We start from the raw sequence: 14,367 nt of genomic DNA, 5'->3' as shown, positions 1-14,367 counted from the left end.
TCCGTTGTGACATTTAATTTCCTTTAACAAAATATACAGAGTCTTGCCACTTTATTTATTCAAAGACGTTACAATCCACTGAATGCTGCGGACTGTTTCTGCATGCCTATCAAAGCACGCTGAATAATTTATAAAACTCAACAGAATTCACTGGATTGTTATGTCTTGGAATATATTAAGTGGTGAGACTCGAAATATATTATTAACAGGAAATTAACGCTTCACTAAATTAACGCAAATTATTAAAATTCGCATTAATTTAATGTCGCACTAAAAACGTTTATTTCCGCGTCACTGATTAGGGACGCGACCATAAATTTCCATAATTTTCTTTTCGCCCCATGCGATACTATGAGTTATGTCAAGCTAGTTAGGGAATTGTTCGAGTGGCTTGGAACAGACAAAAAGGAAAAAAAAACATTATTTTATCACAAATTGCACGTGAAAAATCATTTGATTTGCTATACAAGCAGTCTTGATACAGTGCATCAAGGGGCTTAGAAATGCTACAATAGATGGTTTTAAAAAAGCAGCGCTTAAACGTAACAAAGCCTAACCGAGAAAGTGATTTTCCTTTAATGAACTACTGCGAATTTTAACTAGGATTTGAACAATCTTTTTTGGTTTTAGTTAGGAAGGTAGAGTTATATTATTTTTTGGCATTCGTAATAACTGGCCCAGTTTTAAATTTGAAATAACAATTACTAATTAATATGTGTTTAGTAAATTACTCTATTGCTCTTCTGTTTGGAGCAATACTACTCAAGCTAATCTGGACAAGTTCCAAGCAGTACAGAATTTTGCTTGTCGCATTTTGTGCGGCGCTGAAAAATTCGATAACATAACTCCTTTGCTAAAAGACTTGCGCTGGCTACCAATCACGCAACAACTTTATTTTCGTCTTGCTGTTCTGGTTTTTAAGTGCATGACGAGTTGTGCTCCGGAGTATTTGACATCTAAGCTTGTCAGAAGATCTAGATCCGCCGTCTCGACAAGGAATACCAATACTCTCAACTTTTGAACATACCACTCTTCCGCACTGCCAGCGGCCAAAAGACCTTTCAATATAGAGCGACCTCTCTATGGAATGAGTTGCAGCCTGCGCTCAAACTTAGCCCATCTGTGACGGATTTCAAGCGCTCACTCAGGCAAAAGCTTCTTAATGACTGTTTTATTTAATTTTATTAACCTTTATCTTCTTTTATCATTGTCATGTACTTAGTTTTTAATTTTGTAATGTAAAATTGACTTTGAAAAGCCCCGTGGGGACGAGCCAATAAAGTATGTATGTATGTATGTATGTATGTTGAAATACATTTTTAATTGACTAAGTGCCGGAAGAGAACATCGCTAGGTTCCTCTCCTTCCCGGAGTGGGGGGGGGGGGGGGTACTCCCAGATAAGTTGGGTGGGGGTGTGCGGCCCACTTCCCATAACCTTTACCCTATTTACAGAGGGGGATTAAATAGTATCCCAGAGTCCTTTGCGTTTTCAAGTATATTATCAAAATTTGAAGTAACGTCATCAGTCTCTCTGAGGGCGCAGACCGAGCGTATCGTTTAAAGACGGCGGACAACTTCATAACGTGTTATGACGCAAAATGTTCTGCTTTCCAAATAACCAGACCGATTTACGTCCATTGCGTATCAGCAGAATTTAGTGTGAATTTGAAAGGCTTCTCCTGTGCCGCACTGTGTTGCAAGGAGATTCATTGGAATTATCTCGAGAGTATGTCCCAACGACGTGTTTGCCTTGTGTCGAAGTTTGTTGAAGAAGCTGCAGTTGATGAGCTCTTCGATGGATTACGGAGTCGTCTTGATCCGCATAAATCCTAGTAGCGACATCACTCTGAGTATCGTCTTTCCATTTTATAAGATTCCATTTTCTCATTGAAGAGTAGGTTTTTCAGCGAGCATTTGTTTGGGAATAAGCTTAATGAAAACTATTTCTTTGCTTCAATCAATTGTTTTCTGTAGTTTGTTAATCCTGCTTACAACAGTGAAGAATCCACTGCCCTATTTATGACCAAAATCTGCGATTTTTGCTACCCTATCTATGACCTGGCCAAAAATTCGATACCTATTAAAAACCGTTGCGGCTGGCACAGTTGCCCTAAACATAAGTTATGAAGGGCTTTTGTTGACGGTCTTATTGATAATGATGACAAAGTAGCTTCTTCCAAGAAACATACCCAATTCAAGACTAAAGCGTGCTAAAACCATACGCTATTTAAGACCAAGATGGCTAAAATCGATACTTTATTTATGACCAAAACGGCCGAAAAACCCTACCCTTTGGGGCCGCACATACTTATATTGCCCATATAAGGGAGTACCCTCCTCCCAGCCGGGCTGGAGATGGCTGGAGATGGCAGGACAGTTCCTCCCGCAACTGATTAGAGAGTTAAACGTCTCTTCAATGCCATCCCAGATCAGAATTCACTGGCTGTTGTATGGACACGTCCATTGTAGGGAAGCTTCAATAAGAGTAAAGTGCGTGGATCGAAGTGTGGTCAGGACTAACACCATGCCAGCACGTTTAGAGCAACGATTAGCCACACGATTTATAACGGAGTGGCGCCATTGTAATGTGGAGTCTCTCAAAGAACTCGCAACATTTTGCATATCTATATATTAAAAAAATTCGGTTCAAATGCTCGTTAGAAAAATTTCTCAAAGTAAAACATTACGTAGGTGTGTTATCAGCATTTTACGCATGCGTTGACGTTGTCCATGGTGTAAGTGAGGCTGTTAGTTGGTCTTCTTGCTTGCTTCTCTCTTTAGCATCCCTTTCATTACAATGCGATCATAATAATACAAGTGCAATGCGAGCACGAGTCTTAAAGGCCCCATCAATATGACCTGTAAGGAAGAAAAAACACAGCACTAAAATTAAAGATCTGAAATAAATCGTTCAGCAATGGGGGGTCTTCCCTAGGCCACTATTCTTTTCTCCGCGCCATCTTGCGCGTTTTCGTTCGCTTCTCTCTTACAGACAAGAAGGAGAAAAACAATTTAACAGGACAGTTGCCAGTCTTCCCGCTGCGATTAATCTTGGCAGGAGGCGCCAATCGAGACCCTCGCCTCATTTTTTGGTGTGTTTCCCGTCCATTGTTGCAACCTCAGGGACAAAACAATTTTTTAGTTTTCCTGCACAATGGGACCTTTTTTCACTGACCATAACAAGAAATAGAATTACATGCATTTCGCTTGCAGAAAGCAAATGTTTATTTGATCATAATAAGACGACCGTTATAAACAGCACTACGTAAAGAAAATTATCTGACCTTGAGAAGAAATTTCAAATTGCTTTAACCTTGACAAACATTTTTCCCTACTATTTCCGAACTGTTACAACCCTTTTGTTCTGTCCCTCGAATACGGTCCGATGAGAAAAATTACGACAAAGAAGTTAGATCTAGTAAGCCCTACGTACGAAGCAAGTGACGCTCCATTCAGGATCAACCTCGCCCCAAGCTATTTATAATGAAATGCAAGAACTGTTCTCTCTCTTAGCGTGGCTCGGCATAGAAGCCTCTCCTCGTACCAGCGACGACTTTTCTCGATGCAAACAGGTCCTAACCTGCTGGCAGACTCATTCCCAGTCTATCACGAGAAAATTGAAGAGCGCTGGGGATGAAGGGAATTAAAGGCCATAATTTTTTTATGTCAGCGGTGACTGGGAAGGAGTCCAGCCTGCAGTTGGCGTTTGGTGACATACTTGCGTGAAAAGTTCAAATAAGGAAGAGACTGGAGCAACACCAGACGTTAAAAGGCTCACAACGAATCCGTCAAATCCACAAGATATCAAGAACTTCCTCTCCTGGAATAAAAAAACAAAGCAGATTATCAGAATTTACTCACAGACTAATTCAAGCCCATAGTCACAAGGCTTCGTGGGTTTTTCCAAGAGAGGATGTCCCCCGGGGGGGGGGGGTACTCCCTTATATGGGCTATATAGGTATGTGCGGCCCCAAAGGGTAGGGTTTTTCAGCCGTTTTGGTCATAAATAGGGTATCGATTTTGGCCATTTTGGTCATAAATAGCGTATGGTTTTAGCACGCTTTAGTCTTGAATTGGGTATGTTTCTTGGAAGAAGCTACTTTGTCACCATTATCAATAAGACCGTCAACAAAAGCCCTTCATAACTTATGTTTAGGGCAACTGTGCCAGCCGCAACGGTTTTTAATAGGTATCGAATTTTTGGCCAGGTCATAGATAGGGTAGCAAAAAACGCAGATTTTGGTCATAAATAGGGTAAAGGTTTTGGGAAGTGGGCCGCACACCCACACCCAACTTTTCTGGGAGTACCCCCCCTCCCGGAGGATGTCCGAGTAAACAGTTCGGCCTCTAATGAGTTATCTGATGGTTTAAGGGACATTGTCTTGCATATGACTTCCAAAGTTAAAACACAAAAAGTTTAAAGACACATTTTCACTGATGGAAACGTAAAAAAGACAACGTGAACAGTGTAGGTTTGCCAGGATTACCACCGACAACTTAGCCTGCGTAGCAAGCGTTTCTGTGCGGTTCGGGAGCAAAGAATTACAGCGCGAATAATCTTTCTCTTTTTGGCTCTCGCCCCATTTTCCGCCCAGTCAAAACACCGAAAATCCCGTTCCTCGGTCTTTCTTTGCTCCCAAACCCCACGGAAACGCTTGCTACGCAGGCTACCGACAGCGTGAAGTTGAATATGAAACAATTGTTGGACAACAATACAAGGATGAGAAGTTGAATGCTCGCCTCTATTGAACGCCAGTTAGGTAACACTTGTAGCTAATGTTGAGGCGAAGGGAATGACTTGACAGGAATTGTGGAGGTAAAACGCACAATTATTCATCACACGAAAGCTCGGAAAAGACAAAACAGAAAAAATTCTAGGAAACATGGCTTTCATACCTTGATTCCCATAACAATGTTGGCTGCAACTTGTTCAGGAGTAAAGAGGCCGCCTGCACTGCTAATAAGATGAGTTTCCTCAGGCTGAGAGAGCAAGAAATGAGACACAAAATATAAACTTACAGTATTATACAGGTATGTTGGTAAGCATGTTGAAGGTTCACTTTACTCTAACAACGTCTCTCTCTAACTGACATGTGACAGTGAACACCTTATTTTTCTGGGGAAACCTGACAAATGTTAGCAAATGTTTTAATCTCTGCGGGGCTGCTTTAGGCTCTACTTTGGCCCTGAAGAGGTTTGTTTGGATGAAATTGTTTTGGGACAGCTTTTTAGAAATCCATGTGGGTAAACATGCTATTGATTGATATAAGGCAAGCTCAACTATAGACATTGCTTGCATACATGTACATGCTTGCTAAATGTGAAGTTCAGCATGTCCAATAAATATCTTTTAACAAATAAGTTATTGTTATCATTAAATAGGTATTGCCTTCAAAAGACATCCATGGGCAATGACTTTCACAGAGAAGCCAAAAATATAAACATAACACCATTATTAAAGGGAAAATTATATGACCTTACACGTGTAGTACCTTGTTCTTATTCTCATTTTCAAATCCTGGTGTGTCTGTGTCTGGTGGAAAAACCACAGAGACAGCAACATTGTATGGCTTTACCTGAAATGAAAAGGAGGAGTGAGAGTTGAGTACACTCGCACACACTAGCATTTTAAGTCTGAGAGATTCAGTGAAATACTAGGATTGCTAACTCAACTGCCAGTCTAATTCCTCTTGACTAAAAATCCAAAGGAATTGATTTAGCCTCATCTGACAATGCTAATAGAAATTCAACTGTTACTCAGGTGCTTTGAGGCTGAGAATATGTGCAACAATTGGATGCATCACCAAACAAGTCTGACTTGAAAAGTGTGATTAGTTTCCAGCAAATTTCTTGGAAATCATCCAAAGCTAATCCGACCTATACTCTCAGAATACCATAAGCTTGACAAGTGTCAATTATCAATACAATCAATCAATTAATCGATCAAAAACTTTATTATGTGTCAAAATATTGTTAGCTGAGGGGAAACACACCTCTACTAATTAACCATTTAAAACTAATAATACTGAATGATTAAAAGCCTACTATAAACTTAACACACACAAAAAAAATAACTGAAAATAAATAAAAATCCTAATTGGAAAAAAATTCATTCTGTTACGAGTTTTATAATAATGTTCTCCATCAGACAAACATCCATACTAAAGAAATGATAATCACACTTACCTCCATAAAAAGAGTTTCTGCAAAGCCTCTTACAGCAAACTTTGAAGGAGAATATGCAGTGAATCCAAATAATCCAAACTGGAAAAGAAAATAGTTTGACAGAGAAGACTTTAAACTGAACACTCAAAGCCTCAAACCAAGGTAGCTAGGTAAAGTCTGCATACAAGCCAAGTGGCCCATCACGCTGGAACTTATCCAGGTTTCTGTAGCATGAAGTGACTAGGAGAATTTCTTCTTCCCCCTGGGAATGCTAGTCCATCGCAGGGTTACCCTGGGCAACATTAAGTTTGCCGGTACCAATTTATACACCTGGGGGGAGAGAGGCACTGTGAGAGTAGAGTGTCTTGCTCTTGAACACAACACAACGTCCCCAGCCAGGCCTCAAACTTGAACTGCTCGATCTGGAGATGAGCACACTTAACCATGAGACCACCATGCGTACCACCCACCACCTCAAACCAAGAAATCCATCTTATTTTCAGGTGTATGCTCATAACATCAATAACATTAAAAGTAGAGCACAATGCTAATCATGAGAAATTATTACTTGATGTGATATGCAATTTCACAAGCTTATAAAAAGGTGAATTTTACATACAGTACCTGCCCACCTATTGACGAGACAAACACAATATGTCCTTTTCTTCTCTGTTTCATCTTCTCTACAACAGCATGACTTGTAAAAACGCTGGCCAAGTAGTTTGTGTTTATCATGGCCTGTAATTGAATTCAAACTTTTAAAACCATTTTCATCAGGGTGCTGAACTGAAAATTGCCTCTTACCTTTAAACAGTAGTTACTGTCGATATCTATACATGGTATTTTAACATGTTGACCATATCGTGTACAATGTACCTAGAGCTGAACTTTAAGATGCAAATTTCAGGAAATATGTTGTAAGAATCTAATTTTGTTAATTTAATTAAAGACAAAGTGGGAAGTATAACAATTAACTTTTTTTCTTTTTAGTTGATTATTTCTTGTATTCACCACTTTCTGCATTTTTGTTTTTGATATGGTAAGATAGAACAAAGGAAGTTTTATAGTAAGCTCCAGGCTATACTTATTAAAACTTGATATATCAGACGTTGTTTTGTACTTCATTAGCATTTCTATACAAATCATATACTTCAATTAACTGGAGAAGACATCTAAGATCAAATGAAACATGTCTTCTGAAGTCAAAACTGTTGTTGTTGGTTATAATTATTTCTTAATAATTAAGCTTAAATAATGATATATCAGCTGGATTGCTGTTCGTTTAATGACACACTATAACATTATTTTCTCACACTTGGCAAACTAATAATACAAATGTTAATTGATATACTTTTTGACAAGACATTAACCTTAAAGTCCTCCACTGGAGTTTCTTCAAACAAGCCACAAACTGCAAAACCAGCACAGTTTATAAGAATGTCTATTGGACCCATGGTTTCACAAGCCTAAAGGTGCAATAAAGGAAAATATTCATGATTGGAATATGGACCAGTTGCTATTTACCAGTCTCATTGCAGTTGCAGTAAAATATCTGCATGTATGTCTAATAATTAAGTGGCTGAGGCTTCTGCCCCTGGAAGGTGAAGGTGGTGGTGAAAGTCAATAAGTGGTTTGGTTGGTGCCATACAATGTAACCAGCATGTTGCAGGTACTGTTCAAGATCACTAAACTGAAATCACAATTTTGGAAAAAGATGTACAATATATGTAATAGCTTCTTATTAATCTCAAATTATTAAGACTAATTAGAATCATTACAATTGATTGTTTTGAAAAAAAAAAACTGTGCAAAAACATGACGCGGATACAAGGCAAGCGCTGCCCAAATTAATAAAAATAAAGTTGCCTTGTTTTGTGTGAAATACCCAAGGTTTCAATATTCTGGGAGGTCATAAACTTGCTCCAAGAATTATTTGATGAGTGATTCATGCCACAACGTAATAACTGTTTTGAAAACGTCTGGGGTTACCGTTTTTGTTGTTGTTGTTTTATTCGTTTTTTTACACAGATTTTTTTGGGATGTTCACAAACCTGGTCTAACGTATTTTCTACATATTGTGCTTCACCAGAAAGATCCACAGATAAAGCTAGGACCTGAATGGGAAGAAACATCAGTTTCACACATAACTAATACTAAATTAAATGTGTCTGTCAACTAGTTTTAAAGCAACTGACAAGAATGTGTTAAGCACCGTGTTGTGGGGTCCAAAGTTATTTCTTATCACTGACCATTATTTGTTTTAATAGGTTATTTTTATGTTACCAGTTATTAGTATTCCCTGAAAATATTTTCAAATAAATTCAAACAAACAAACTACATACATGACTGCATACACTTGGAAGTATGGGTTATTGACCAAGTGTGAGGTCAAGATGGCTGGATATTGACCAAGTTCTTTTTTTGCGTGTTTATGGACCGAGACGGAGTTGAGGTCCAAAAACACGCGAAAAAAGAACGAGGCCAATATCCAGCCATCTTGACCGAACAAGCTTGGTCAATACAGGATTTATTATATGGCTTTCGGGGAAATTTTTCTTGCGGGACACTGCGGGTAGTCCCGAGCGGGCAAGATAGCTTCATCTTGCCCGCTCGGGAAGCCAATCACAGCGCAGGATTTGATTCATCTTGCCCGCTCACGGAGCTAGCCATATAATAAGTGATCTTATTAGTATTATTAAGAAAGCAAATACCTTTCTCTCTGGGGCTAAATGTTTCTTAACTTCTTTTAATGTTTCTTCCAGTCTAACCTGGTATTTTATAGAAAAACAGAGGACAAAAGTTTTTTCAGTGCCAGGGATCCAATATATTGGTTCCTTCTCCAAGTTGTCAGCCGGGCAAGTATGCCAGATATCATACTTGCCCTGGCAGAATTTTACTTGCCCATTCAAAAGGGCAACGGACGACTGTGAATATGGAACCTGGCAGTACCACACAGTCTATTCACACATTTAATTAATGTGGGGTGACGTTGGACACAGCAAGCATGAAAATTATTCCCTGGCTGAATGTAAGCATCAAACTTGTTGAAAAAAACAAGAAATTTGTTAGGAGACATCAAGCTTTATGATTGTTAGGATAGATGAATTTTTTACTCGTTTGTCTCACAGTGGAGTCACTTTGAGATGTAGATCACGACATTTCAACTGCTATACTGCTAGTCTTCATCAGGCAATGAGGTCAATTGTTGTATGTTGCTAATTTTGTAGCCCCTTGGTTCACTGCTATTGGTGCATTTCGATCCTGCCTACAACAACAAGGCATATGCACTGTCTTTAAATCTGACAGAACTCCTAGGTCCTACTTAAGTGTGACCTAAAGACACCCTTGAACCAACAAAACAAGACAGTGTTGTTTGCAAGATTCCTTGCGAATGCGGCAAAGTGTATATTGGAGAAACTGGGAGAGCTATGTAAGAGAGGATAAAAGAACATGACAGAGACATGCGGCTTGCTTGTACACAAACCTCTGCAATTTCAGAACAAGACAACAAGACAACAAGACAGTGTGTTTACCCATTTGGGACAAAGCCAAGTTTATTGATTGTGACCCTCACTGGTACACACGAAGGGTCAAGGAAGCTATCCATATAAGACTTCATCCAAATAACATCAATAGAGATAGTGGAATCGAAATTCCTGAAACATGGATACCGTAAATCCTTGAATTAACACCTGGGACGCTTATTTCAAATTTAGGAGAAGATGGGGCGTTCTTATTCAAAGGGGCGCTTAATCGAGGCGGGGCAGCTTATTTAATTTTTCCCAAATGGTGGCCTGACATGATCATTTTTTTTAAATACATCATCTGCACGTAAACAACAACATAAGCTGTTTATCGACATAAAAAGCTGATCCTAAAGTTTAAATCGTGGCACCACTAGTACTTAATGTGTTCACAAACTGAAACAATGTACAAATCTAATACTACACGACGAAAATTATACATCCTTTGTTGGCTCAGTACTCCTCCACAAAATGGGGGAAGGGGAGGGGGGGCGCTTATTCAAGGGGGGCACTTATTTTAAATTTTGGTCGATAGGAGGGGCGCTTATTTGAAGGGGGCGCTTATTCAAGGGGGGCGCTAATTCGAGGATTTATGGTACCTACAATCAGAAAGCACAACAGCTGGTCAGTTAGAATGCGGACCTATGAGGGAATAGCATCACAAAGTCGGAATAATAATGAGGATCGAAATGCACCAATAGCAGTAAACCAAGGTGCTGCAAATAGCAACACGCAACAATTGACCTCATCACCTGATGAAGACTAGCAGTATAGCAGTCTAAATGTCGCGATCTACATCTCAAAGTGACTCCATCATGAGACAAACAAGTGAAAAATTCATCTATTCTATCTTACACCACAATGAATATTAATGTACACATCTTTAATGACATTTATAATTGCTGTTTTGTCAGTTTTAGCCACACAGAATGTTTTCTATTCACTAGCTATATACCCATACATTTGAGTAAAGGCAGACATGTTTTTAAAAAAGTTTATCACTGCAGTGGCAGCACTTTCTGGGTGCTAGGTTCACCAAACTTAACCACAGTGGGGCTGCCACAACCCACTGAGTCATATTAACAGGATGCTAATTATACTATAAAAAAGTGATACACTGAGCATTAATTCGGACCAAGAAAAGAGGGAAATGGAACTTGCATTCTCAAACTCCCAAACCCATAGCCCTCCTCACACCCATTCTAGCCAACCTTTGCATGGGTCATCACAAAACTTAAGATTTGGCTTGATCAATATAAGGGCCCTATTATGTTACTTTTACTGCAGATATGTTGACAATACGTTGTTTATCCAGCAATGAGCTATTATTTTTTTATCATTTAGCTTTTCCACCAGTACATGTATATCCCTAGGTAGACCACAGAAAAGTTGGGGGGGGGGGGGCACACAACAGGAGAATTTAGATTAATTTTTGACAAGGGACAAGAACAAGTTGTTGAAGTTCAAATAACAACTAGACAAAAGTTTGCAAGGTTTCATTAGTCTCATTAAAAACAAATCTCAAAAATATCAATACAGATATTGCACGACAAAAGAGGGACGTTCTATCATTGAGAAATGATATTTGTGTATGGTAAGAGATCTTCAATTCACTTGATCATCCCACCCTATAATTATAATCCTTCTGGAACACCTGGGAGAACACTCCCTGGGACCAAACGGATACAGAGTATCTTCACTATTTTGAATAACTTATATCATTAATTTAGTAAAATAGAATTTTAACCTCCATATTTCAACATGACAATTCTAACATTGTATCAGTTCAGAATCCAGTACTCACTATGAATCAAGTGAGAGTGAGCCTCAATTTTTGAGGAATTGAGGAGAGTGGTATAAATCTTCCTTGTTATATCTCCCAACTCAAATAGGGTGAACATAATTGAGTCATTAATAAGTGCTTGGTTTTTGTTTGTTTGTTTGTTTGTTTGTTTTCTCAAGCTACACATAAGTTGTGCTTTAACCAATATAATACCAATGATTTGGGAGAGGCGTAATGCGTTTATATCATATGCCTTGGTTAGTTTTAGGAAAGTAAAATTGTGGATAATTTCATGTGAGAAAGAACAGATTGGGTGATTCCAGAAAATTTCCATACCATGCCATGGGCGGCATGAACATTTGAGCTCCCTTACGTTTAGAAATTCCAAAATGACCTACCCCATGCCCTCCAAATTCCAAAATCATTAATCCCCACTCCCTTCTTGATTTCCCTTCCTAACTTGAACCCTCTGGATTCCTTGTTTGACTCCCCACGTCTTCCAACAAAAGAGATTTTATGCTTCCACATCTTCCCAGTTGTTTTTGCTGATAATTTTCAGTTAAACAACTGTCTACAGGGCACAATATTGCAACCAATATGATCACATGCTTTCATGACTAAATGTTCAGCAACTAAAACTTCCTCCTCTTTAGTCGCAATTTTGCAATTGGTTTTTGACTAAACTAATGAAGAAATAAAAATTTCAATTGTTTTGTGTCCTAATTACTATAAAAATAAGAACACGTATAGGCAAATCTGGCCTAATTTACTTTTGATATTACAAACAATATTCACTCAATCAGATGCCATCATAGCAGTTTCTTTATGAATATATATCACTGGCGCATGGTAACCAAGCATCTTTCATTGCAAACAAATATCTAACAAGAAATTCATCAACTTTAAGGCCTCTGGAGCCCAATGTACTAACCAGACTTTATCAGTGTTCTTTAAATGAACACGAAAACATATGCCTGATCAAACGATGCTTGTCTTGCATGTTGCTATCCGCAGTTGTCAGCTGTGTCTTCTAACCTCTATGCCTTTGCATTTCCAGTTCAAAGAACCTCCCCTTGCCCACGGAATTCCAAAAAGCCAACCGTGGTATAGGTATGGATATTTTCTGGAATCACTTATTGCCAGTGATGTGGGAACAGGGAAATCAGAGAATAGGCCATTTTCGAGTTGCCTTTTGCCTCTGTGTCAAAATGAGTCTGTGCGAAACCATTCATATGGAAATGTGTGCCACCTAGATGTACATGTTCATTTCCATGCAAATCAAACTCATTTTCATATGAAAGGTTTAGCACAATGACTCATTTTGAAACAGAGGCACAAGGAAACACGGAAATGGACTATTGGACTCCCAGTTCTCCCTCACCCCTCCGGTAGTGACTAGCAACTCTCTTAGGCTTGTAATTCTATTTGTCATCATTGCAGCAGCTGTAATTGTTTTGGGGCTAGGGGGGCATTGTTTCTGTTGTTTGTTCTATTTTCCTCTCAAAGGGTTTCAAGGCATTCATGTCAGACCTTACGAGAGCTGCTACATGACCCATCCCTTCCCCCCAGCCACTACCACGATTTGGTTCCCACTTTCTGTACATTGGTTTCCTATGCATACGATATTTCGCCCAGTCTAACCATATTCCGCGCCAGAATCGTTACGTTGGCCCCGCATTTTGCGAGTTTCATTGCCACTGCTTTTCCAATACCACTTGATCCTCCAGTGACCTGAGATAAAGATAAGTCATAATCAGCGGACTAGAGCGTGACTCGCGAGCGAACAATCAAGACTCCTGCAAGACTACATGTGCAAGAGAAAAGTGTTGCAATTGTTGGCTACGTGAAAACCTACCACCACGTGAGCCCCATTGACTTCAGTTTTCTTCCTCGTGAAAAAGTCGTAGGTAAAAATGCCAAGAAAGCCAGCAAACAAGGCAAGAATAATCAACTCCAGCATACTCGGGCTGGTTTTCGAAACTACACTTAGAGGACTGGGACAACTTCGAAGAACCGCTGACCAGATCATTTTGTTAGGTGCGTTTATTGACACGGGGAGGGAGGGACAGTATATATTGGTAAATTACTAAGAAAAAAACTGCACTAAAGAAAGTCGGAGGATTAAAAAATCCCTTACATTGATTTGTTTACGATGTACCACGATGACTAAAAATTTGCTGCAGTAAAAAAGTTCTGATGGTTCATGATGATTCTGATTGGCCTGGAGATTTACCACTGAACAAACAACACGACTTTTTTTTTTTGCAAACCTCTTAGCATTCTGGTGGGTTACCAATCATGCCTAAAAGTTATCAAGATCAGAGTTTCCTCCCCAACAATATTCGTCAAATTATGCTGTCTCCCCAGTCTGAGAAATTTCCACTTGCAAATTAAAACAGAGGTCCTCAGAAGCTATCAGAAGAACATAACAAACATTTTCAACTGTAGTTTGAAAACTTGCAGTCCACCTTTTGTCTCTGCTGAGTCTGACAAGTGTTTATTCCCATGAGCATGAATGCAAAAAGGGCAAAAAGGGGGTATCCTGCACCCTGGCTCTTTCCCATTCCCCCATTAATTGAGAACACACTGAAATGAAGTGACTCCAGTGATCTGATTTTTCACCCTTAGAAAAGTAAGATACCCTTAGTTAAAGGCATTTTTATAATACAAAAAGTGCCCCATTTCTAAATGCTCCACAATTTACAGTTAATTTTGATCCAATAATTTGAATAAATTCAACTAAGGTCATGGTTAATTTATTTAGTTTGCAAACTTCAGAGATTTTGAAGTGAAAAAGGTGCCTAGTAATCTGTCAGCTACCAGTTTTCATTATGTCCCTGGGTATTACACTTTATATCAATTTTTATATGGTGGTTGCAAGTCAAGAAAGTATA

The 14,367-nt window shown here is 39.0% G+C and overlaps 1 protein-coding gene across 1 annotated transcript; it reads right to left on the bottom strand.

The window, feature by feature from the left end:
• Window positions 1-1,156: 1,156 nt before the first annotated feature.
• Window positions 1,157-13,488, bottom strand: LOC110065907 (3-dehydrosphinganine reductase-like). Its single transcript, XM_020773087.2, has 11 exons — window positions 13,329-13,488; window positions 13,115-13,204; window positions 8,878-8,934; window positions 8,218-8,280; window positions 7,537-7,632; window positions 6,791-6,904; window positions 6,188-6,265; window positions 5,494-5,577; window positions 4,898-4,981; window positions 3,720-3,821; window positions 1,157-2,860 (listed from the first exon to the last, which is right to left on the bottom strand). The coding sequence occupies exons 1-11, from the start codon at window positions 13,431-13,433 to the stop codon at window positions 2,750-2,752; spliced, it is 984 nt and encodes a 327-aa protein (XP_020628746.2). The 5' UTR covers window positions 13,434-13,488; the 3' UTR covers window positions 1,157-2,749.
• Window positions 13,489-14,367: the final 879 nt, after the last annotated feature.

Source organism: Orbicella faveolata, unplaced genomic scaffold (assembly GCF_042242905.1).
Source record: "Orbicella faveolata isolate gen_17 unplaced genomic scaffold, um_ofav_v1 contig_3, whole genome shotgun sequence".
NCBI classification, from domain to species: Eukaryota; Metazoa; Cnidaria; class Anthozoa; order Scleractinia; family Merulinidae; genus Orbicella; species Orbicella faveolata.
Note: the sequence above shows the minus strand (reverse complement) of the source record. Positions and strands in the feature narration are given on the sequence as shown.